The sequence below is a fragment of the Branchiostoma belcheri genome, unplaced genomic scaffold (assembly GCF_001625305.1).
Source record: "Branchiostoma belcheri isolate BF01 breed outbred unplaced genomic scaffold, Haploidv18h27 scaffold154, whole genome shotgun sequence".
In the NCBI taxonomy this organism is placed as follows: Eukaryota; Metazoa; Chordata; class Leptocardii; order Amphioxiformes; family Branchiostomatidae; genus Branchiostoma; species Branchiostoma belcheri.
This window is the reverse complement of record NW_017802980.1, coordinates 514,704-537,469: the sequence shown is the minus strand read 5'-3', so window position 1 is coordinate 537,469 and position 22,766 is coordinate 514,704. Positions and strand designations below refer to the sequence as shown.

At 39.5% G+C, this 22,766-nt stretch overlaps 1 protein-coding gene across 6 annotated transcripts in view; it reads right to left on the bottom strand.

Annotated features, from left to right (window-relative positions):
• LOC109465611 (dipeptidyl aminopeptidase-like protein 6) overlaps window positions 1-22,766 on the bottom strand; it is a 198,996-nt gene that overhangs the window by 77,111 nt on the left and 99,119 nt on the right. The window contains exon 1 of one of the 6 annotated variants that reach the window (XM_019762966.1): window positions 11,605-11,667. The exons of 4 other annotated variants lie outside the window; for them this stretch is intronic. In XM_019762966.1, the coding sequence (XP_019618525.1) occupies window positions 11,605-11,652 (48 nt within the window). In that variant the 5' untranslated portion in view covers window positions 11,653-11,667. Of the gene's footprint in view, window positions 1-6,930; window positions 7,215-11,604; window positions 11,668-22,766 lie in introns of those variants that run through there. One more of the 6 variants, XM_019762970.1, reaches the window with a different exon arrangement.

Sequence of the window (22,766 nt, the reverse complement as noted above, 5' to 3'; positions counted from 1 at the left end):
ACACTAGACCCAAAGTTATTTTTTGTGTGCACACCTAGTATGCCATGGGTCTTGCATCCAGGCTAGGCCGTCGGGGGAGTTACTGCCCGAGCGGCAAACTTCCCTCGGGGTGCTTAACTCCCCCGTAGCGCTCATGTAGATCGGCGGGCATACCGCCATGTTCCGCCGACAGGGACTGGCTGAAGGCCCGATCCAGACTGGCTACCAGGGCAGGCTTTTCTTTGTTGTATCCGAGTGCACTATTCTGATTCCAATTCCAGTGTCCATTTGCCCACTATTCCATGTGATATCGATGTGGTCACCACAAGAGGAATAATCCGATGACTTGTTCCCGTGATGGTTAGGTCGCGTTCTTGCTCAACTTCTAACTCTGTGCTGCTCCCGGTTAGAACGAAACAATACGGCCGTGATCTTCCCCTTCTGCGACGTGACATGTTCAATATCTCCAATCTACGCCATTCCACAGACTTGTACAGAATGGTAGATTTGCCTTAGTTCCGTCGTGGCCACTTCTGGTGATAAAAGCAATGTCTCGGCCACAACTTGCGGGTTCAAACAAGTCTAGGCCTCCATCGAGTAGACGCACAGCAAAATGATTACTGGTATTTTCAGTAGATTTGAAAAACCCACTCTTGTCTATCATTGGGTAACGCCCTGTCACATGACCTCCTCCTGGCAAACAGGGCGGAGATTCCCCAAACGGTCTTGTCATATGAATGGTGTTCGGGATTGTTCACGGGTTGGTAATGAATAAATTTACATTTGGAAAACAAAAAGGAACCTCGTTGTCTGAACACAACAAATAGGCTAAAGACACTAGAAATACTAGTAATGCCTGTGCATTCATGATTTTTTAACCGTTGAACACTTGCTACAAAGAATATTCGGCATTTATAAAGAAGAAAACATTGGGCCGGCAAAAAATGAAAGTAGCTTAACAAATTATACAAGGAAGGGGGAAAGTTGGCGGAAAGCTTTTTAAAGAAGAAGGAAAGAAACCGCATGCTTTCGGAAAGCGAAGTATATAAACAAACAGATATAGTCTACAGTAGAAAGAGCTCCGTACGTACTGACACCGACCATAGTAAACTTCGGGTAGGTTGTTGACTGAAACTATGGGTTCCAGGCTGATAACTAAAGAATCGTTAAATCTAAAGGACAACTAAATTAGTCTACAGTTACCCAGTATAATGGTCTATCTCGGTTTGAAAATGTTTTATCTGTCTCGAGTTAAACATATTCTATGAGTTCTAAATGACAGGAACTCAGTACATACAGCGCCGTACATATAGACACGGACTATAGTAAACTTCGGGTAGGTTGTTGACTGAGAAATTATGGGTTCCAGGCTGATAACGAAAGAATCGTTTAATCTAAAGGAAAACTGAAATAGTCCACAGTTACCCAGTATTATGGTCTTTCTCCGTTTGAAAAATGGTTTATCTGTCTCGAGTTAAACATAATCTATGACTTCTAAATGTTCAGGAACTCAGTACATACAGCGCCGTACATACGCCCCGTGCATATAGACACGGACCGTAGTAAACTTCGGGTAGGTTGTTGACTGAGAAATTATGGGTTCCAGGCTGATAACGAAAGAATCGTTTAATCTAAAGGAAAACTAAAATAGTCCACAGTTACCCAGTATTATGGTCTTTCTCCGTTTGAAAAATGTTTTATCTGTCTCGAGTTGAACATATTCTATGACTTCTAAATGTTCAGGAAGTCAGTACATACAGCGCCGTACATACGCCCCGTGCATATAGACACAGACCGTAGTTAACTTCGGGTAGGTTGTTGACTGAGAAGTTATGGGTTCCAGGCTGATAACGAAGAATCGTTTAATCTAAAGGAAACTAAAATAGTCCACAGTTACCCAGTATTATGGTCTTTCTCCGTTTGAAAAATGTTTTATCTGTCTCGAGTTGAATATATTCTATGACTTCTAAATGTTCAGGAAGTCAGTACATACAGCGCCGTACATATAGACACGGGCCGTAGTAAACTTCGGGTAGGTTGTTGACTGAGAAGTTGTGGGTTGACCAGGCTGATAACGAAAGAATCGTTTAATCTAAAGAAAACTAAAATAGTCTACAGTTACCCAGTATTATGGTCTTTCTCCGTTTGAAAAATGTTTATCTGTCTCGAGTTAAACATAATATATGAGTTCTAAATGTTCAGGAACTCAGTACATACAGCGCTGAACGAATTGACACGGATTTCCTGTAGCTTAACGACGCCTATACTATTTACGTCGGAAAGTTTGTTTATAGAACGAGGAAAGGAACCGTAATGCAATGGACTATGTTTTTGGAAAGCCAATATAAACATATAGAATGGACTAATAATATGTTGTTGCATTTTCCGCTCTCAAAATTATAAGTGTGAAAAACATGGCGATTGCTACAATTTAGGGAAAACTTTACGACGGTACTAAGGAAAAGACGAAGAAACGTAACATTTCCTGCACCTTAACGACGCCTATACTGTATAGGGGAGATTTCTCTCGGTCGGCGGAAAGCTTGTTTATAGAAGGAGGAAAGGAACCGTAATACTGTGTTTTTGGAAAGCCAGACATAAACATATAGAATGGACTTGGCATGGTGTTGTTATATTTGGTCGCTCCCAAATATGTGTAAAAAAACATGGCGATTGCTTCAATTTAGGGAAAACTTGGCGACGGTAGGAAAGACAAAGAAACGCAACATTTCCTGCAGCTAAACGACGCCTATAGAAGTGACTAGGCATAATAATGTTAGATTTTGCGGCGATTCAGCGAGAAATCATGGAAGATATCTAATATTTCAGGTAAAACAAAATATGAAAAAAGCATATAAAATGCTTGTGTTCAGTCGCGCGAGGTTGGTAAGGACTTTATTCATAATAATCAAAAAGATCATATGGCTTTGAGATGCCTCTAGTTACAAAAAGTAACTCATTACCGCAATGCTTTCTTTACATTACATTTAAGTCCATGTAAAGCTTACGGAAAGAAACACGTTATATTAACGTGACATTTACACATGTGGAAAGGTTATGGAAAGGCGATATTTCCCTTTCAGTTGCCTTTCCGATGTCGTAAAGTCTGCTTAAATATTTCGCCGCCTTTAATACCTCTTAACGCAGTTCGTAAAGTTGGCTTAAATATGCGTTTTCGTGCTGTGCTTCTTTGCTCGGAAATAAACGCTAAAACGTTATTTTCCACGACTACACATCGGTACTCAAGTGAAGAAATGCATAATCAAAAGAATCTTTAGGGAAAATATATATTCCTAAGCAAATTTATGCCGTCTTCGGCGAGATTTTGTCGTTCAAACCGAACCCGGAAGTATGCAAAGGTCGCCTTCGGTAGGCTCACGCTAGCGTTTCTATCGAGCAAAATAAGAAAAAAGAAAAAAACTTACCGCAAAAGAGAACCAAATACATTTCCCAGATACCATCAGTTATATTTTTCATCAAAATATTTGTAGATTTGCCCGATGTGCCCGCAATTTTTGGGCGCCGGGCGCGCGGCATGGCCAGTGCTAGCAAGATTTTTGTCGGGCGGTACGCGGTTAACACCGCCAGTGCCACAGTATCGCGATTCGGTGTCTCACAATATTATTTTTGACGACATCAGTATGACTTAAATAATTTTGGTACTCAATAAACTGTACGTACATTTGCTTAGAATAAAGTTGATTTGGAGTGATTTGTGGATCGCGTGTGTTATAAGTTGTGTTAAATCGGTTAAACTTGAGGACCGTCGTGAATGCATGTAACAGTTAACACATTTACATTTACGCAAAACATATTCGCGGGGAAATAGATTCGCGGTAAAAAGGTCCCCGCGAATTCCGCGAATCTAAATATACCGCGGAAATTTGTAGACTTACAGTTAGTCTCCCCGTGCAGCATCCAAAAGAACCTGGTGAATTCCACCTCGGTTACAGTGGTATCATTAAAAGTTCAAAATTCAGTGTTCAGGCCAGCCTGGTGTGTTGACTTCATGGCTCCTATCGTACCATTTTGGGCCATAATAGGATGCCTAGGCCTGTTTTTTTTTTCGCCCGCCCGCTCCATTATTTTTGTAAAATAATCCATTATCCAAGAAATTAAATTGGTGTGGCCTCATTGCATTCTTGCATTATGCTGTTGACACATGAACATTATAACACACACATGGACACACGGACACAAAAATCTCGTTGAAGATAATAATGGCAACTGTACCAGCTGGTTTCAAGTGCTACCAACTGACTGATCATGAGCATGATGGGTCCTGGACTTCTTGGCCTAGTGGCCATGGTTAGGGCGTTGGCTTTGTAAGCTGCAAAATTCTTAATTATTCACAAATGAGATAGAAGATGAAAGAAGTGAAAATTACTGGGGGTACACTGATTAAGAAATATCTTGCAATGACAATGATTATTTTAAATTAATTTGGAACTTACTACAAAATACTTTTTTTGAAATAAGACTGCATGGAAACTTGAATCATTATCATATCAATGTACAAAATAATTACTCCATGTACACGTATAAGAGCAAGACTATCTTGAAGATTGTTCTTATACTGTAATATATACCCAGCCAGCAGTTAGTATTGATATAGAAAGCATAAAATCTTATAGGAGTATCAAGATGTTTGAGTAACTGAACTTTTACATCATTCAAACAATATATACATACAACTATTATGATAAGCACAGAGTTAGATTGCACATATGCTAACTGTCTTATCAAAACTCATCTGGTAAAAAGTACATGTTGTACCTCTGCAATGGACAAAACTGCCGCAGAAAAATGACCTCCACATCTCTTAGCACATTCCATCTTGCTACGTGTACAAGGCCCCTTCTGTGGCTCAATCATAGCTGCTGCCCCTTGGCCAATAGTCTAAGTGGCTGGTTGTAACGTAATTATCCTCAATTATACCTGGGTAGGCTTTTAGCCTTGGACAGCAGCCAGATTGTGTGAAGATCTGACTCACTCCATCTCATTGAGTCAGAGAAGATAATACTATTGTCCTTTTAATAAGAAAATCTTAATGATAACTAGAGGTCTCATACCTTACTTTCTTATTTGGGTTGGTTTTTCTATAATAGTACAGTAACTGTAATTTCTTTTGCCATGTTATGCAATGTACTGTTGAAGATTGCTTTGGCTCAAATCAACCACTGTAATACTTAAAGTATGTGGATGAAGCAGTATGCGATATGCCGGGAGGTAGGGTAACAGTTGGGATCGTAAGACCACTCTCTATCCGGTTTAACGTCTGTTGTTCCCAGTGCTTGCATGCTGATGCTGGGGCTTGATAGTAGCTTGCCATTTGCCTCTGTCCTGTCACTATGTATTTAAATTGGAGTCCAAACAAATGTACATGGTATGGACTGAAAATTTGTTTTCACTCATGTTTCTAGTGGCATTTTTGGGCTGACTTGAAATTTGGTGTGAAGGTAAAGTGGACCAATACCCCAAGTCATTTTTCTTCATTTTTTTGATACAGAATCATTTTATTTGCGTTTTTGGCCATTTTCCAACAAAATCTGTACATTTGGGGTCCTGGAGACCTGGTGTAACACCCAAATTATCTGAAATTTGGTATGTGGGTGCTTTATATATCTATCAACGTCGATAACTTTGGCATATACTCCTTTAAAATTGTAAAATTTGGGACTTTTTGTATGTTTAAGAATATCTGATATCTCAACCATCAATTTTATACCTGCAACAATCTCCTTTTCCCACGATGAAATAAAACTACTAAAAACTACTAAAACTACTAAATTTAAAATGAATTTCAAACTAATAAGCTGGTTCTGCTGAAGAGGAATATCAATGTGGTATCAGAAGGAAAAGTCTTACCTTGCTACACTTAAGGAGTGGAGATACTGTACCGGTAAATCATTTTTTTCATGGTACTTTCATATTAGCATTTCTTGCAGTCACTTCTGTACTGCAAACTTATCATGACCATGAACAAATGATTCGCTGACTTTCTTTTTGCTGCACCTGCCACCGCAGCAAACATATACAATGTAGTTCCGAGAAGATGTCGACTCCATTTTTCTCAGACTCTGAATCTGTCCTAAACCCTGCTGCCTGACTCTGGAACTAAATACTGGCTCCTCCTGTTTCTTACACTAATACAAATTTGGTGCCAAAAGCCTATTTCATAACACCTAGTAAAGTTTGATAAGTAATAAAGTTTTAATAAAGACTTAATAAAGTTTGAATTCATGGATATGTATGTACATGTAGAAACATGTAGGATTTGTAATATTTTCTGATATCTAAGGCCACACCACTTTAATTTGTTGGTTCTCGAATTCGCCTCTTCATTTTTTTCTGATTTGCAAAAAAAAAAAAAAGATTCTGGTTCTGAATCAACTCAAAAATGCTCATATTTTGCCCCCAACAGTTGAGGAAATTCCTTTTCTTCCTAGTTGTTACAGTTTTTTCCATCTATCAATGCAGTGGTTTGATTAAAAGTTCAAAATTTATACTTAAAATTTCAACCCAGCCTTTTTTGTTGACTTCATGGCTCATATTGTAGCATTTGAGGCTATAATAGGATGCCTAGACCTGTTTTTATTTTTATTTTTTTTCGTCCTGTTGCTTCATATTTTTCCTGAAAAAATCCGAGAACCAACACATTAAATTGGTGTGGCCTAAGCAGAAATATATCAAAACTGCAGTCAGTCTTATCATGGAGTTAAAAGCCACACCAATCTAATTTGCGTTCACTCTGTCAGGATTTTTAAGTTGAATTATGCTTAACTGGAAAAACATGATGTAAAACAAAGCATAAGGACAAGGTTTATGTCTTGTTGCACAGTAACTGTTCAGTTTTATACTTTGTTGGACCAGAAACTAAAAAAAGGGAGGAAAGTCAATTGAACATGGAATTTGAAACACAGCTGATGAAGGGAAATAGGAACATGTTACCTCTGACTGGGCTTCAACCATTTCGTTTTCCAAGTTGGAGAATTCTCACCAAAAGGCAAAACTCGCTAGTGTTATTGTCTGGCTGACATTGATTGTTTTCTTCAGAAGAACCTCTTACAATATCCGCATCCACCAGGCAAAATGTCTTGATAGGAAAGTCTCTAATAGGGGTTTCCACTTTACTTGATATTTTCTACTAACTGATCTTGTTATACAAGGCAACAAAGTAAACCCCTTATCAAATTAGTAAACCCCTTATCAAGTCCTGGATATGATTGGTAATAAGGCCACAACAATTTGATTTATTGGTTCTTGGATTTAAAAAAAAATACATTGTATGAAGCAACAAAGCATTCTATTTGTCTAGTTTGCCAATTCCTTTCACTCTCTGCATGTCTGATTGATTGATTTTACTCTGCTACTTATAATTACACGCTGCAAAAACAGATAAAAATAAAAATTAATGCCGATTCCTAAAATGCAACATTATGTACATGACAGAAAAACTACAAGTTACAATTCTACAAATTGTCATGACAATTTTTCTCAGGACTTCTACAATTCAAAAATTGATCTGGTGCCAGTACTTTTCAACTTTACCTGCACCAGTGTAGGTATGAAAAAAAATATTTAGAGCCTCCCGATGGGATCACTTGCTGTCCACACCTTTCATCTGGAATATTGGCAAACCCTATAAACACCCCAGAGATAGTGCTGGTCCTACCCAACCCCCCAATCTAATTTTAACTCCATTAAAAGGACATTCTAGAAGTTACAGGCATTACTGGGTCATACCATTCTCAGCTAATTGATGGGGATATTTTTGCTTTATCTATAAAAGGATATGACATCTTACAAACAGCGAGAGACCTCCCCAGTACAAGATCATACAATTACAAAACAAGAATTCACAGATCTCATACCTCCATGAAATACATGAGTTTTTGTAAATGACATGTCCTCATTAATTGCAAATGACCTCTACATTAACATAACATATGCATAGTGGCGTTAACCTTTACGTAACGTGCACGTCACAAGGTATGAAATTCCCATCATTCACCAATGAGTTACAAAATATTCGCATTAATTATGCAAATTAGGTCATCATTTGCATAAATTGGTATCTGTTGATGTTCCGCCTGCCATGGATTAAATAGATTACATGTATAAAGGTACTATTATATAAAACACTGTTATTATATAATGTAGTATTTCACTCACACTCACTCACATGCACTCACTGTCCGGTCTATCGTCTGTTGTTCCCCGTCTTCCGAGGGTTAGACGTGACTCTGCTTACACAATACATCTGGGGCTTGATGGCAGCACGCCACTTGTCTCAAAGGAAGGGTTCTCCCTACTCTCACCATGACAACGTGTCATGGGGCACCACAGTGTCTTGTGCAAGACTTGAAATTTGAAGCAGAGTTTTTACAGGTTGGATGCTCTTCCTAACACCTAACTCTAAAGTTTGGCAGCATTCAGAGACTGGCTGGATAGCTCAGGGACCTTGGGCATTAATTATGCAAATTACTCCTCATTTGCAGGGGAGAGTACAAGTAGAAATAAACTGATCTCGATATTTGTGTAAGAAACTAGTGTTTAGGATTTGGCTCTCTCACCGCCAAGGCCCGAGTTCGATTCCCGGCGTGGGAACCACTGTAAGAAACAGGAGGAGTGAGTAAAACAGATAAAAACCCCTGGTCCTGGGCCGGGTTTGGAACCCACGACCAAACCCAAGCACCAGCTTCAAAATCTGACGCTCAAACCACTCGGCTAAAAGGGCTAGATCCATCGGCCAGGTCGGTTCATAGTGCCTATAAACCCCCCACTGTTACATTTGTTTTAATCAACAGTAACAGTAACACAGAAATTGATCTCGCGGTTACTAATTACCTCCATTCATGACTTGTCATTGGGGTTATATTTTCAGTTGCGTTTGTCAGTCTGTCAGTCTGTCTGTCTGTCTGTCTGTCTGCCTGTCTGTTACAGTCAACAAAATAACTCAAGAACGGCTGCATGGATAAGTTTCATACTTTGTGTGTCGGTAGGGTGTGGTAAAACCTGGAAATGATTAGATTTTGGTTACCCTAGTGGCTTCCTCTGGTACTGCAGCGCAACTTCTGGTTTTGATATCTCACGATCTGGACAAGCTATAGGGTCATGAATTTTGGATGGTAGGTAGCTCTTGTCCTTGGGAAGAAGTCGCGTGAGTTTTGGCCCCCTAGCGGTTTGTTCTGGAACTGCAGGATGGTTTCTTTGAAAATCTTTGAGAGGGGATAACTAAACATTCAACCATTTGATGGATCATCGTGATTTTTGATATGTAGGTAGCTTCAGTGATGCTTGACAAAATTAAAGTACAATTATGCAAATCAGGATCTAATTTGCATAATTAATGAGTAAATTCTATAAATCTGCTCCTGTTTTGATATCTCGCTTTGTGGACATGCTAGGTCATAAATTTTGGATGGTAGGTAGCTCTTGTGCTAAGAAAGAAGTCATGTGAGTTTGGGCCCCCTAGCAGCCACATTTACTAGTACTTGAAGTGTAACAGGCCAATCACTGCATTTAGACGGTCTGGGGCCACGTGGTGACAGCACGTGACCCAGACGCGTCATTGGTCAAAGCCTGACCACGCCTCCGACATGCAGATGTCGCCCCGCCCTCTGCGTATGATATTTAATAGCAGACACACCCGAAAATCTCTCTCTTCTCCGCTCTGCTTCCTGCCGTCAGTTCCAGCACACGGGTTAGTTTAGTACATGTAGCTTAGTTTAGTAGTTTCTCAGCACCACATCTTTTGTACAGGTATTTGCTTTCCATTCTCCTTACCTACATGTAGTACTTTGTTAACTTTGCAACTGTAGACCCATTACAAGTTGCATTGCTTTGTACAATCTACAGCAGTTCAGATTCAACGTCTAGTTACCAATGATACATATAGAATATAACACAGTGTATTCCGTATCGCCTGAGGTATCGGCCCGACTCGCGGGAGGGCCGGACCGAGGGCGATGCGAAATACACCGTGTTGTATTTTATTTATGTCATACCCACACAAGAAAACATGCCTTTCAATGCAAGATGAGCCAAAAGTTGGTGCTCCTGAACCCTCAAATGCAACAACATCAGTTCCAAAGTTCGGATTCTGTATATTCGAATTTTCGAAAGCGGTGCACGCGGGTCAGGGCAAAACGCGTCTATGGAAGCCATGGAGCCCAGGCCGTACCGTAAATTATGTCCGGGTGTTCCGGCCCGTGTGATAACTAGCGGTACGGCCCGAGGGTTCTTAACGCGTACGGCCCGGGCCTTCCAAATGTTCCATTGAACGATTCGAACGCGTTTTGCCCTAACGGCATGCACCGCTTGCGAAAATTCGAACACAAAATTCGGATGTTGGAATTGATGTTGTTGCATTTTTTGGGTTTAGGGACACCAAATTTTTGCTCATTTTGCATTGAAAGGTGTGTTTTTTTTGTATAGGTATGACATAAATAAAATACAACACGGTGTACTTCGCATCGCCCTCGGTCCCGGCCCTCCCGCGAGTCGGGCCGATACCTCGGGCGATACGGAATACCCCGTGTTGTATTCTATATGTACGGCCCAGTCCAGAACCCGTTATCGAACGTTATCGCGGCCCGGGTATGATATAAAGTACTGTACAGTATTAGTTGTCAGACAAACTAAGCCAGCAACAGTTGAAAATTCTCCAAATCTATGTCAAAAGTCATCCTACTTGAGAGTCAACTCAGGAGGAAGAGATGATCTCTCAGACTTGCCTTATTATGTAGATTATAGCACAGGGAATAGCAAAACACAAATTCATCTGGACAAGGACTCTTCAAGGTTTAGACAGTATGGAATTTAACACAGGAGACTCCATCAGAGCATGAAAAGGACATGAAAGCTGTTATGAAAATGTGTAACAGTTAGATGGAAAATGTTTAATACAATAATCATTGTACATTCACAAAAAAACGAAATTTAAAGGTTCTTGGTTCGAATATATGTATAGCGGGCTATCATGTTGTACCCTTGGGGAAAGGGTACTTGACACCTATTTCTGTATTCGACCAAACAGTAAAATGAATAACTTTGGCAAGGGATATCCTCTGGAAAAGTTCCCATGTTTGAGGGCAGCTACGTATACACTTCAAGCACCTTGAAGGGGGCCTGCAAGGGGGGTCCCGACAACGCTCTACGTTGAATTCGAAAACTTCTCGATTATGCTTTACATTAATTCCAAGTGGCCACAATGCATTACGTAGAATTAAAACGGCGAATACGCTCTACGCAAAATGCGCCGAGCGGTCCGTCTACGCACTACGTAGAATTAAAATGGCCGATTACGCTCTACGGAAAAGGGCTTGCGGGCCCCCCTTGAAGAACCCACAATTGGCAAAAGACTATAGGGGTCCATCATGGTGTGAGTAGATGACAACTAAATCCAGTCTGGTCATTTGGAAAATTGTACTTACTGTAGAAAACTGGCTAAAGGAGGTTTACCGGTTATGTGAAACAAACAAACAAAATTGTACTTACTATAAAGGACACGGTCTCAAATACATCTGCATGTATCTAAACCTACACTACACAGCCAACAATATAGCAGGGAGTCCAGTACAATAGAACATGATACAAGCACCATTGTGTACATGTACCTACCACTAACAACCGATCTCTCTTCACACTGGGAACCCTCTTCCATTCCATCACTACAAACAAATGCCACACTTATAAGTCTACAAGGAAAGAATCCTGGTTTACCACTTTCAGGGATAAATCCAGGAGCTCGTGTGAGTACATCGGAAATATGATGCATTAATAAGAACAGTCATTTTCCTGGGGTGATCATTTTCCCATTCATTAAATGCTGGCTGAAAATTGGATAATGTTATGAAGATAATGCACAATGTCACCTATTACCTGACATTGAAATGACAGTGGTTTTAAAATCATACGGTCTAATATACATGTCATAAGAAATATATTATTTGTGGCATTTAAGCTACACTGTATGATAAAGTTTAAGCATATGGAATTTTTTACCTCCATGGTTTAAGTTGTCATATAGGCAAATAACATTGACCAATGAGAAGGCTCCATTTTGACATGTTACCACCGGTTCCTTATCACTCCATATTGACCACTTGACAACATGAATATACACACCACTTAGATTATAAAGTTACTAAAAGATTAAATGACTTATATAACAACGTGTCATATGCTAAGGTCCTTTTGCTTCACTCATTTAGTGGTTTATGTTTTTATGGTTATAGGAATGAACATGTCCATAATGGTACATTTGATCTTCTTATCAAATCAGAGAACAATTACATGTAATATAAGGCAGTTGAATATTATCCAAGAACAAAAAAGATTAAAAAGAAATGTCATGCCATCTAAACTTCGTTAGAGTGGGTACAAACATGTATTTGGAGAGACTTTCTAGAATGCACTTCAAATACCTAGGAATACACAAATAATTTTTCTTCAGACGGCATTCAGGCTCATTCCACCCCTGGTGTCTATCAGGATTACAAATGTATGGCCGTGTTCATGTGAAGTCACCCAAGGCACTTTACATGTGGTTTACCCCAAAGCCGGTTTAAACTGGCTCCATCTGAACGCTCCAAATCACATTGAAAGCGCCTTGACCCCAAACCACTTCTAGAGGTGGTTTCAAATCGGTTTTCCCGCATCGCGATTTGCGTCTGAATGCAATGTGATTTCAATATGACTTCTCCTGGTCATGGATTACGGGGTGATATTTCTTTATTTATATGCAATACCAACTTTTACGTGGCAGCAACTTAAACAGCAGTAATGGTCAAATAATGTGTCCGTTCTAGGACGAGCTTCACCGCCTCTGGCGGGACCACGCCGGCATTCGGCCGAGATACGCTGGGGGGAGGGCATCAGCAAGCAGGTCGTTGACCTCTGACATTAATGACACGCTACCTTGCGTGTTTTCCTCAAACAACAATAAATTTAGCTCAGGCGAATTGTGTTCGGACACGGTTTCAAAGGAATGTGTAGCACGTGGACCAGATGTGAGGAATGTGAGTTACCCGAATCGCGGTTTGGGTGACTTCACATGAACACGGCCTATGATGACATCATCAGGAGGACGGAAACTAGTCCTATGATCTGTTGTCACCTCAGTGTTGATTGGCTACAAAGACTGATTAAGTCCTGATGCAATCAAATTAAATGATCATCAGTTCTGCCACCTATTAAGCCCAGTTAAATTAAGGCACTACAAATTTAATCTTATAAAATAAGCCACAGGTCAAAGCACCAATATGAGTGTATAAGTATAACAGCATGAAAGTTCATCTGAGTTGGAAAATTCCGGGAGTCAAATTTTGAGTTGGAGAACAGTTTAAATTTTTCATAATGAGTGTATAACAACTGAAAACAGAGAAAAATCAAACCAGGGACATTAAATAATGTCCTTGATCAAACTAAGATGTTTGTTACTCATCAATGTACAAGAGCTTTTGTGAATTTCTTGTTTTATTCATCACTATGGCCACACCAATTTAATTTCTTGGTTAACGGATTTTTCTAGAAAAATAATGGAGCGGGCAGGCGTAAAAAAAAATAAAAACAAGTAAAATCTGAGATTTTATACCTCCGGGCTTTTTATTGTATATTTTTATATAGGGTTTTAAACAAAGAATTTATCGAGACCGGACACCCCTCTGTGTGAGGGGTCATATACGTAGACCAGACCGAGAATAGCTTAAACACGCCAAATGTCAACGGTCGCGACCACTTTCACGCTCAAAAGGGGTGTTTTGGGACCACCGAAAGGCACCATTTTCACGCCCGAAAACATATATACAATAAAAACAAAAGAACGTGCATCATCTGCAGCCCAATAGCAAAACATATACCGAGTCTCAAAAGAATCCGTCCACCCAAACGCAAGAAACAGCTGCGAACATGAAAATCTAATAAATCTCTCACAAAACCCTTCCGCGGAAGGATGTCTCCTCCCCCGGAGGTAATAAAAACAGGCCTAGGCATCCTATTATGGCCCAAAATGGTAAGATAGGAGCCATGAAGTCAACACACCAGGCTGGTTCAAAATTTAAACAATGAATTTTGAACTTTTAATGATACCATTGCATTGAAAGATGAAATAACTGTAACAATGAAAAGGACTGTTTTCAACTGTTCAGGGCAAAATATGAGAATTTTGCAGTTGATTCTGAATTTCTATTTTTATTTGCAAATCAGAAAAAATGAAGCGGGCGAATCCGTTAACCAAGAAATTAAATTGGTGTGGCCTATGGTATGAAGCTTTAATCCATCTCTGCATGGCTTTTAAGCTACATGCGTACAAGTGACATTTTAACTTTCTGGCCCCCCAAAATAGCTCAAAACTGTTCTGATAAACTTAGTATGACTTCAGGTTGTCAGTAATTGCCAACAAAACTGTGCTTACCTACAGCAGCAGAGCAGCAACCCACAGCAGTTATAGGGGAGAGAGAAAAATAAACATAATGTTAGTGAAATGCAAGACTAGTGTCAAACATGCAACAAATACAATGGACAACTGGCTGATGCCAGTCTGTAAATCAATCCAACTCTTTGAACAGCTTTGGTGTAATTCTAACATGTAAGAAATGTCATCTGAGGATGGACATTAGTATTAGATGCAAACAACTAAGTACCTAATATAGGGAAAAGTACTTGACGCATATATGCTAAGCAAATATATATGCTAAATATGCTAAAACTGCATGACTTTGCAGTATTTACCCTAAATGTGTAATCATGTAACAAATCCTAAAGCAAAAGCAGGGCTCCAAATTTATTTTTGGGAACATGTACAATGTACACTGGTAAACCCAACCTAAAGATTTACATGATTGTATAAATATTGTAGGTGCACAGAAAAATAATGTGCCATAAGGCCACACCAATTTAATTTCTTGGTTAACGGATTCGCCTGCTTCATTTTTTTCTGATTTGCAAATAAAAATAAAAATTCAGAATCAACTGCAAAAATTATATTTTGCCCTGAACAGTTGAAAACAGTCTTTTTCACCCTAGTTGTTACAGTTATTCCATCTTTCAATGCAGTGGTATCATTAAAACTTCAAAATTCATTGTTTAAATTTTGAACCAGCCTGGTGTGTTGACTTCATGGCTCCTATCGTACCATTTTGGGCCATAATAGGATGCCTATAGCTAGGCCTGTTTTTATTACTCCGTGAAGGAGGTCAGGACCTCCGGACGGAGTGTTGTAATCGGCTGATTTTTCATGTTCGCAGTCAAAACACTGGGTTCTCTTTGTGTAATCGGCACGCAATTTTATACGCCGTCTGCGGGCATGCCCGTGTTGATGCACGAATGTGTATTTTTGCCGTTGCTGCTTTCGCGGTCAATGTAATATTGCAGACGCACCCCTACAATTACGAGGCGAATTGGAATGGTCCAGAAAAACGCGTTGTTTGGAATAGCAGTGGGGTTCAAAAAAGTTCATGCAGATACGGGGTGGTTTTTATAAGTGGTTCCAGATGTTTTTGCCCATGGTTAAGAGATGCCAAGTTTTTTGGAAGATGTTCGCAGCCAAAACGCATTCTTCCGTACGTCGCATTTCTGTGTAATTTCGCATGTGGTGTTGCATTATGTCCGGGATGATGCACGTCTTTTTATTTTTACCGTAGCTGTTTTGATATTGGAGTAAATGCTTATTTTCGAAACATCCCCATTTCTTTGAAATGGTTTCGTCCGTTTATGCAACTGTTACTGCGCTAATGACGACCAGTCGCGCTGTCCTGATACACCGCGAATGTGCGAGTGTTCCCTGTAGACAGTCCCGGGAGTCATTTTTTGCACATTCCAGGAGCCAAACCAAAATACGTTCATGAACCGAGTCCAAAAAACCGAAACGTGAAAATCGGATGATCGGACCTGATGTACATTTCTCTTTCTATAGATTGTACACACAATACACACATCTTTAGATAATCTGGCCATGGCAGGTTAAAAAAAAGTAACCCTGAATCATACTAGATTAGCGTAAATGCATGTTAATGCGTTCAAAACAAGAAAAAAATTGTTTCCGGGTATTAATCTCTTGAATCACGGCGCTGAATATTGACGCAAAAATATTTCGGGCATCGCGCGCCCTTCCCGCGTCACGTGTAGGCATCTCGCATCTCTGATTGGTTGTTGCGTCTTAAGATGACTGAGCCGACGCGCGTTTAAACAATTTTTCTTTGTTCGATTTATCACACTTCACAGAGAATTGTCGCCAATGGCTACTTCTTTTTGTTGCAATATATAATACTTCACGGAGAATTGTCGCCTATGGCTTCTTGTTTTTATTTTTTTCGCCCGCCTGCTCCATTATTTTTCTAGTACTATCCGTTAACCAAGAAATTAAATTGGTGTGGCCTCATAATATAAGAATAAAGCTGAAGAATAAGATAGGTCTTGATTAGAAATTATCTTATTACAGTGTACCCCTCTTGAAAATCTGAATGATTCCAAGTACAGTCAAACCTGCCCAAGCCAGCCACCCAGGGGACCGAAGAAAAGTGGTCACCTTGGACAGGTGGTCTCCTTGAAGAGGGTTGCCTCACAACATGACTGAAGCCGTGTTCATGTGAAGTCACCCAAACCGCGATTCGGGTAACTCACATTCCTCACATCTGGTCCACGTGCCATACATTCCTTTTAAAACGTGCCCGATCACGATTCTCCGAAACTACATTCATTGTTGTTTGATGAAAACACGCAAGGTAGCGTGTCATTATTGTCAGAGGTCAACGACCTGCTTGCTGGTGCCCCCCTCCCAGCGTATCTCGGCCGAATGCCGACGTAGTCCCGCCAGAGGCGGTGAAGTTCGTCCTAGAACGGGCACATTATTTGACCATTACTTCTCTTTAAGTTGCTGCCACGTAAAATTTGGTATGATTGCATATAAATAAAGAAATATCACCCCGTAATCCATGACCAAGTGAAGTTACATTGAAATCACGCGATGCAGAAAAACCGATTCGAAACCACCTCTAGAAGTGGCTGGGGATCGAGGCGCTTTCAATGTGATTTGGAGCGTTCAGATGGAGCCAGTTGAAACCAGCTTCGGGGTAAACAACATGTAAAGCGCCTTGGGTGACTTCACATAAACATGGCCTTAGACATATTATGGTCATGTTTAACATGAAATGCTGTACGCATCTTCAGTTCTGTGGTGACTGCTGCATATGGGGAGGGTGACACATGGAACAATTTACATTGTTGTACATCGAACAAAAAACATCGTCCAGCAGTCGAGGAAAACTGGCTGGGTTCTCCATGATTTCTTTTTATTATCATCAATAATCAACAAGATCAAAATTGATGTGGTGGCCATGGTATTGGGCCTTAGCCTGGGTACCATCCGGATTTTCGCTACGCAACGCTGAAAATGTGATTTTTTCGAGCGTTGCGTAGCGAAAATTCGGATGGTACCCAGGCTAATCGGGCCTTGAGTGGACCCAATCATGGCCAGGTGGCCAGCTTGAACAGGATGTTACCCTGGCAGGTTTGACTGTATCAAACATCAAACAAGTTCATTAAAATTTTCCAGCACATGCATGGAGGGAGGGAGCTCCCTCCCATAATTACATCAATAAAAAGCATTCTAAAACAACATTGGAATTAAACACATTGTGAGAGCAAGGACATTCCTTGGTTAGAGTAATACATGTACATAAACATACATACAAAAATAAGGACATGTAACATATCAGATATTATTCTACGTAGATGTCAGCGTGGTCTTAAGTTAATGCTATGCATGTCCCACATCTGCAAGCCGCAGACCATGTACATATGATGTCTCTGTCAAAGTTGTCCTGAAACTTGTTGCTTACTGACAGGACAAGACACCATTTGAATTGCAAAATGTCAGCCTGACTTGACGCTGCAACCCCCAAGACCCTAACTGGCATTTCTAGTTTATTCCATTTGGCCACTAGTTGAGGGATGTACGACATTGCAAATAGTGGAAGTTTTGCAACAACTGGGAATCAGCATGCGAGACCTACTACCCCAAGTAATACAACAATTATTTTTGCTGACAAAAAAATGTCAAGAATACATTTATGCTGTATACAAAATTGGTTAATCATAACTTAATGTGTACACGTAACACTACACAAATGTCTATAGGGGACTACTAGTAGGTATACTACATGTACATATATTTACATCACTTTCTGCTGGACATTCTAACCAGATTTTTTACCTGACTGTGTACATGATACACACTGGGGAGAGTGCCAGGGAAAAATTTTGATCCTCGGGAGGTCCATGCAAAATTTTTGAAACCCAACCTTGGTAAATATCATACAGTTCCTATGTGCACCGTTGCACAAAGGTGCATTATTATATGCACTCAGCATTTCTAGGTGTAAAGAGCTTTTCCAAAGGGAACAGCGAGAACCCAAACAAAACCTTCAGATTTTGTGTCAATTTGAGCCTTCAGATTCTGGTGTGTCAATACAAATCCAGAACATTCAGCTTCTATGTACTGACCCTAACCTCAAGACCACCTTGTCACCTTCATGCAGGTTTGCTCTAATTGTTTGCTTTAAAACCCAAAACACATTCACATGACGGAAAATTCCACCTACTCCTGTTTCTATTCATTCCTACCTTTTCATCTGGTCCAGTTGTCCTACGGATGTTACTTGTAGCGTACATTATGTCACCTTCCCTTCAGCGCTTTCCCAACAGACCCCCTACACAAAGTCTTATACATATTAAAGCTTTTTATTCATCTTTATTTTTTGCCAATTAGCATTGAGATTTATGTAACATCATGACACTTGTAGACCAACTCAACAACAGGTTATTTGTTTTTCTCTACCATATTTCATCTTTCTATGGACATTTGGTATTTCCAATTCAATTTTTTTATAAATGTGGTATTTCCAATTCAGTCTGTAAACAATGTTAAGGCATTATTTTTCAATTGTACTCATTAATTTGCATGACAAGAAGCCATTAAAAACCAAGATTATTCCAATAGTTTTATGGCTCAATAAAATGTAGTGCTACACTTTATACACATCCATTCTACCATAAGTTTCAACAATCTAATAGTATCTCTAATATGAAATATTTCATAGAGAGATGAAAATAAGTTACATCTTTCTCCTTATATTACATAGGGTGACAAATAATACTAACCTTTGGAATGTTAAAACAGTGTATCCTTTTTTCCAACTGTCATTTTTTTTCAAGCTTTGTCATTGACATAACCAGGTGCAGACACTTATTACGTCTTGGTGTCTTGTAAAGTAAGTCAGTACTTCAAACATTTAGATTGATATTGAATGATAGCTGGATTTGAGGTATCCATCAACAATATTTTACTTATTAGTTATGAGTGCACACATAGGAAGGACCTTACCTTCTCCTCATATACAGGGTGAAGACTGGCAATAGTTCGGCGCCGTGCTATCGCATACATTTTTCACTCGTAACTGCCTCAACTTTCACACGATTCTAAGGTAACTGCCGTCGCTATATATAACACTGTATTGTAGATGACTCTGTTTTGAATTGAAATCCTCTAAAACTCTTTGTGATGACCTGCGACATTTATGTTCTAAGAGCCATAGCACTTTGGTGATCTTTCTGCAGTGACAAACCCTTTATTCCTCAGACAAAGCAATACCTCAAATAATGGTAGAGAATGGGACAATATGACAAAAGCGTACGACACAAAACTGCCCTGTGTTCTAAGCTGTGATAGACCATTGTTTGTCTCTGCCATTCAATCATGAAAAAATGGCACAGATCATGAAAGCAATTATATCATAATGGCATTTAAATAAACAAGTTGTTTTACATCAATTAATGCTAAAAAACACCATATTGCAGGGAATTAATTTGCTGTTACTTTCTTGGTTTCATTTTGTAGTAAAAAGGATGGGGAGGTTTTGATTTGCATGTTTGTTGTTTTTACGCAGTTCAAACAAAATTGACAATTCGAAGTAGAGTACTTTCACCTCTCAAATAAATGTACCGGTACATTTTTTTTTGCCTCGAAATTTAAATCCACCCGGTATATTCTTATTTTAAGTGGTACGTGTTTTTTTTTTCAGAATCGGGCAAACTTCCAGGCAAATTTGTGGTCCTGAAGCTGAAATGAAAGAAAAACCTGAAGTACGCACCGGTATCATTTCTCTGCACAGTTGAAATGTCCTGAAAAGTACATGTCTTCAAGCAAGAAGGCAGTTCCTACCACAAACTATTCCTTAAAAATACATTTAAAAATTTTAAGGCTTTTATTAAGTGATGCCAACCTGAACAGAGATCAGTACAGTTAACAAAAAAAATTTGCAATATTGAAAAGAGTACACCAACTTGTTTTTACGACAGAAGACAAAAGAGGATACATTGTAACAAAGATAACTAAATATCTTTCAAAATGCCAATGCCAAATTTATGAAATTTATATACTACATGTAGGACTAGTAGTAGCTACATGTAGGGCAACCCTGGCTGTTATAAGCCAAACTATTAATTAGAGTTCCATGACCTCATACGTTCACCAAATGACCTTCCCATTGACGAATTATGCATTTCTCAAGAGCTGTATTTGCATGAAGTATCTGATATACATTAATGTTGATTATATTCTCCACCTAAATAAAAATGACAATCTTATCTAACAAAGAAGGCTATTATAGCATTTCCTCATAAATTATGCATATCAGGTCCTGATTTGAATCAAACAGAAATTATGTTTAATGACATTCACCTTCCCTTTACTTCCAAGTGCAGCAAGTATAGTATTAAATCCCCGACAGTTATCATTTTCAAATGATAACAATTTCCCATTATACAAATTGGGCCTTCATTTACATAATATCCAGCAACCATCGTCACCATAGCAATGTATGTTTTTATTGCCAATCTTGTTGTGTTAATGTGTATGTGTATGTGTGTGTGTGTAGTTTAGCATGTAGTTTAACTGAAGAAGCGTTGGGTGGATTGTCACGAAACTTGGTAGGTGAGTAGGTGTTGATGAAACTTACAAAATTTAATAATTAGATTTTGGGCCCTCTGATGGCTTGTTATGGTACTGCAGCAGAACTTCCAGTTTTCATGTCTCGTCATCTAGACATGATAGGGTCCTGAAGTTCACATAATAAGGGACTGTACGATATTTACCGGGGAGGGAGGGCCAGTCATCTGAGGGGGGAGGGCCTTGGAAAAAAATTTGAGCTGGGGGAGGGCCTAGGAAAAATATTTTAATTGGGGGGAGGGCCTAGGTAATTTTTTCCAAGATCCCTTTAACACTACAGTGTTTTAATACAATTTCAAAACATGATTAACGCCTGTCCCATACATATCGTAGTGAGTTGCCAGTCATTGGAATCGGTAGAATTTTACATTCCAATAATATCCATCCCTATGATTCTAATGGATTCACCCAAATCACCCACAGTCCCATTCAAAATCTTGCCTTTTCGCCAAGTAGCGGCGAAACTTGACTACACAGCCTAAGTACATGGATGAAAACCGCGTCAATCGTGGCTATCGAAACGGTACCGATCAAAAATGTAGCGAAGGCTTGTCGGAAGATTCTGAAAATTAATTTTCGCTGTTCAATGCACCCTTCCCAGTGGTGTGCGTGCGTCGGCAAAGGTCCCGCTGGTCCCGCCCGTCGCAACTCACTCGAACTTCTCCGCGTGAATGTCGGATGTCGATGCATTAATTTGGTATTTCTATTAAACCAAGGACTATTTTAACATCTATATATCTCCAAAGTTAACTGAAAACAACACGTAACTTGGCAATATTGTTTCCCTGTTTGTAATAAATATGACACGGAAGAAATAACTCTTTAAGAATCCCAGTTTAGCGTTACAGTTGAAGGCTACAGAGTTTATCGAACCTTCTTGAAGACAACATGTGATGGGCTTGATTGCAGCGGCATGTCCGGACAGGCGTATTACAGTGCACAATACCAGCACAGGCATTGTACCCCGCGAGGCCCCGATTTTTACAGATACCCAATGAGTACCCGTAACTGTTTTTTTTTGTGTGTGAAACCAAGATTTTTCCCGTTTTTCATGGAATTTTTTATCGTTGCATCAGAATTTTGCTTGTTGCAGACAATATCTTTTGGAAAACAACACAGACAGGATGTTAACCTTATTAGTTACATGCCCAAACATGACCACTTCTGTGCATACATTGTAAGCTACCAATTTTGCACAGGTGCAGTACATTGTACGTTCTGCCGATGTGCTACTGCACAACACGGTAGAGAGGTTGGGCTGGGCGCTATGCTGACCAAACTTTTGCGTTTTGTAGCGTCCTTCATCGCAATATCAACAAGAATTCGGAGAACTCATACATTTGTACCTCCATGAAATATGTAGAGTTTAAGCAAATGTTGTTTTTTATTTGTCTCATTGAATATGGAAAAAGGGGTTACAATTAATATAATCTAAACTCAAATTACAATATTTTGCATGTGAAACTCCTATCCTTTGGCAATATTTCATTTCAACGTGTCCTAATTATGGGTTCACCACACCACGAAGTGGTGTGGTGAAACCATATTGCTTTTTCTGATGTTTCTTCTCCTTCTCCTCCTCCTCCTCCTCCTGCCATATCTTTAAATGGATTCAGCTTCTTCATTTTAGGGCCTAAGGTCCTGAAATTTGGTATGGAGGTACAGTGGGCAAATACCCCTAGGCGTTTTTTAAATTATTGTGATACAGGCTTTTAGAATGGTTTTATTTGAGTTTTTTGGCTGTGTTATAGCAAATGTATTACTGTGTTAGTCTGCC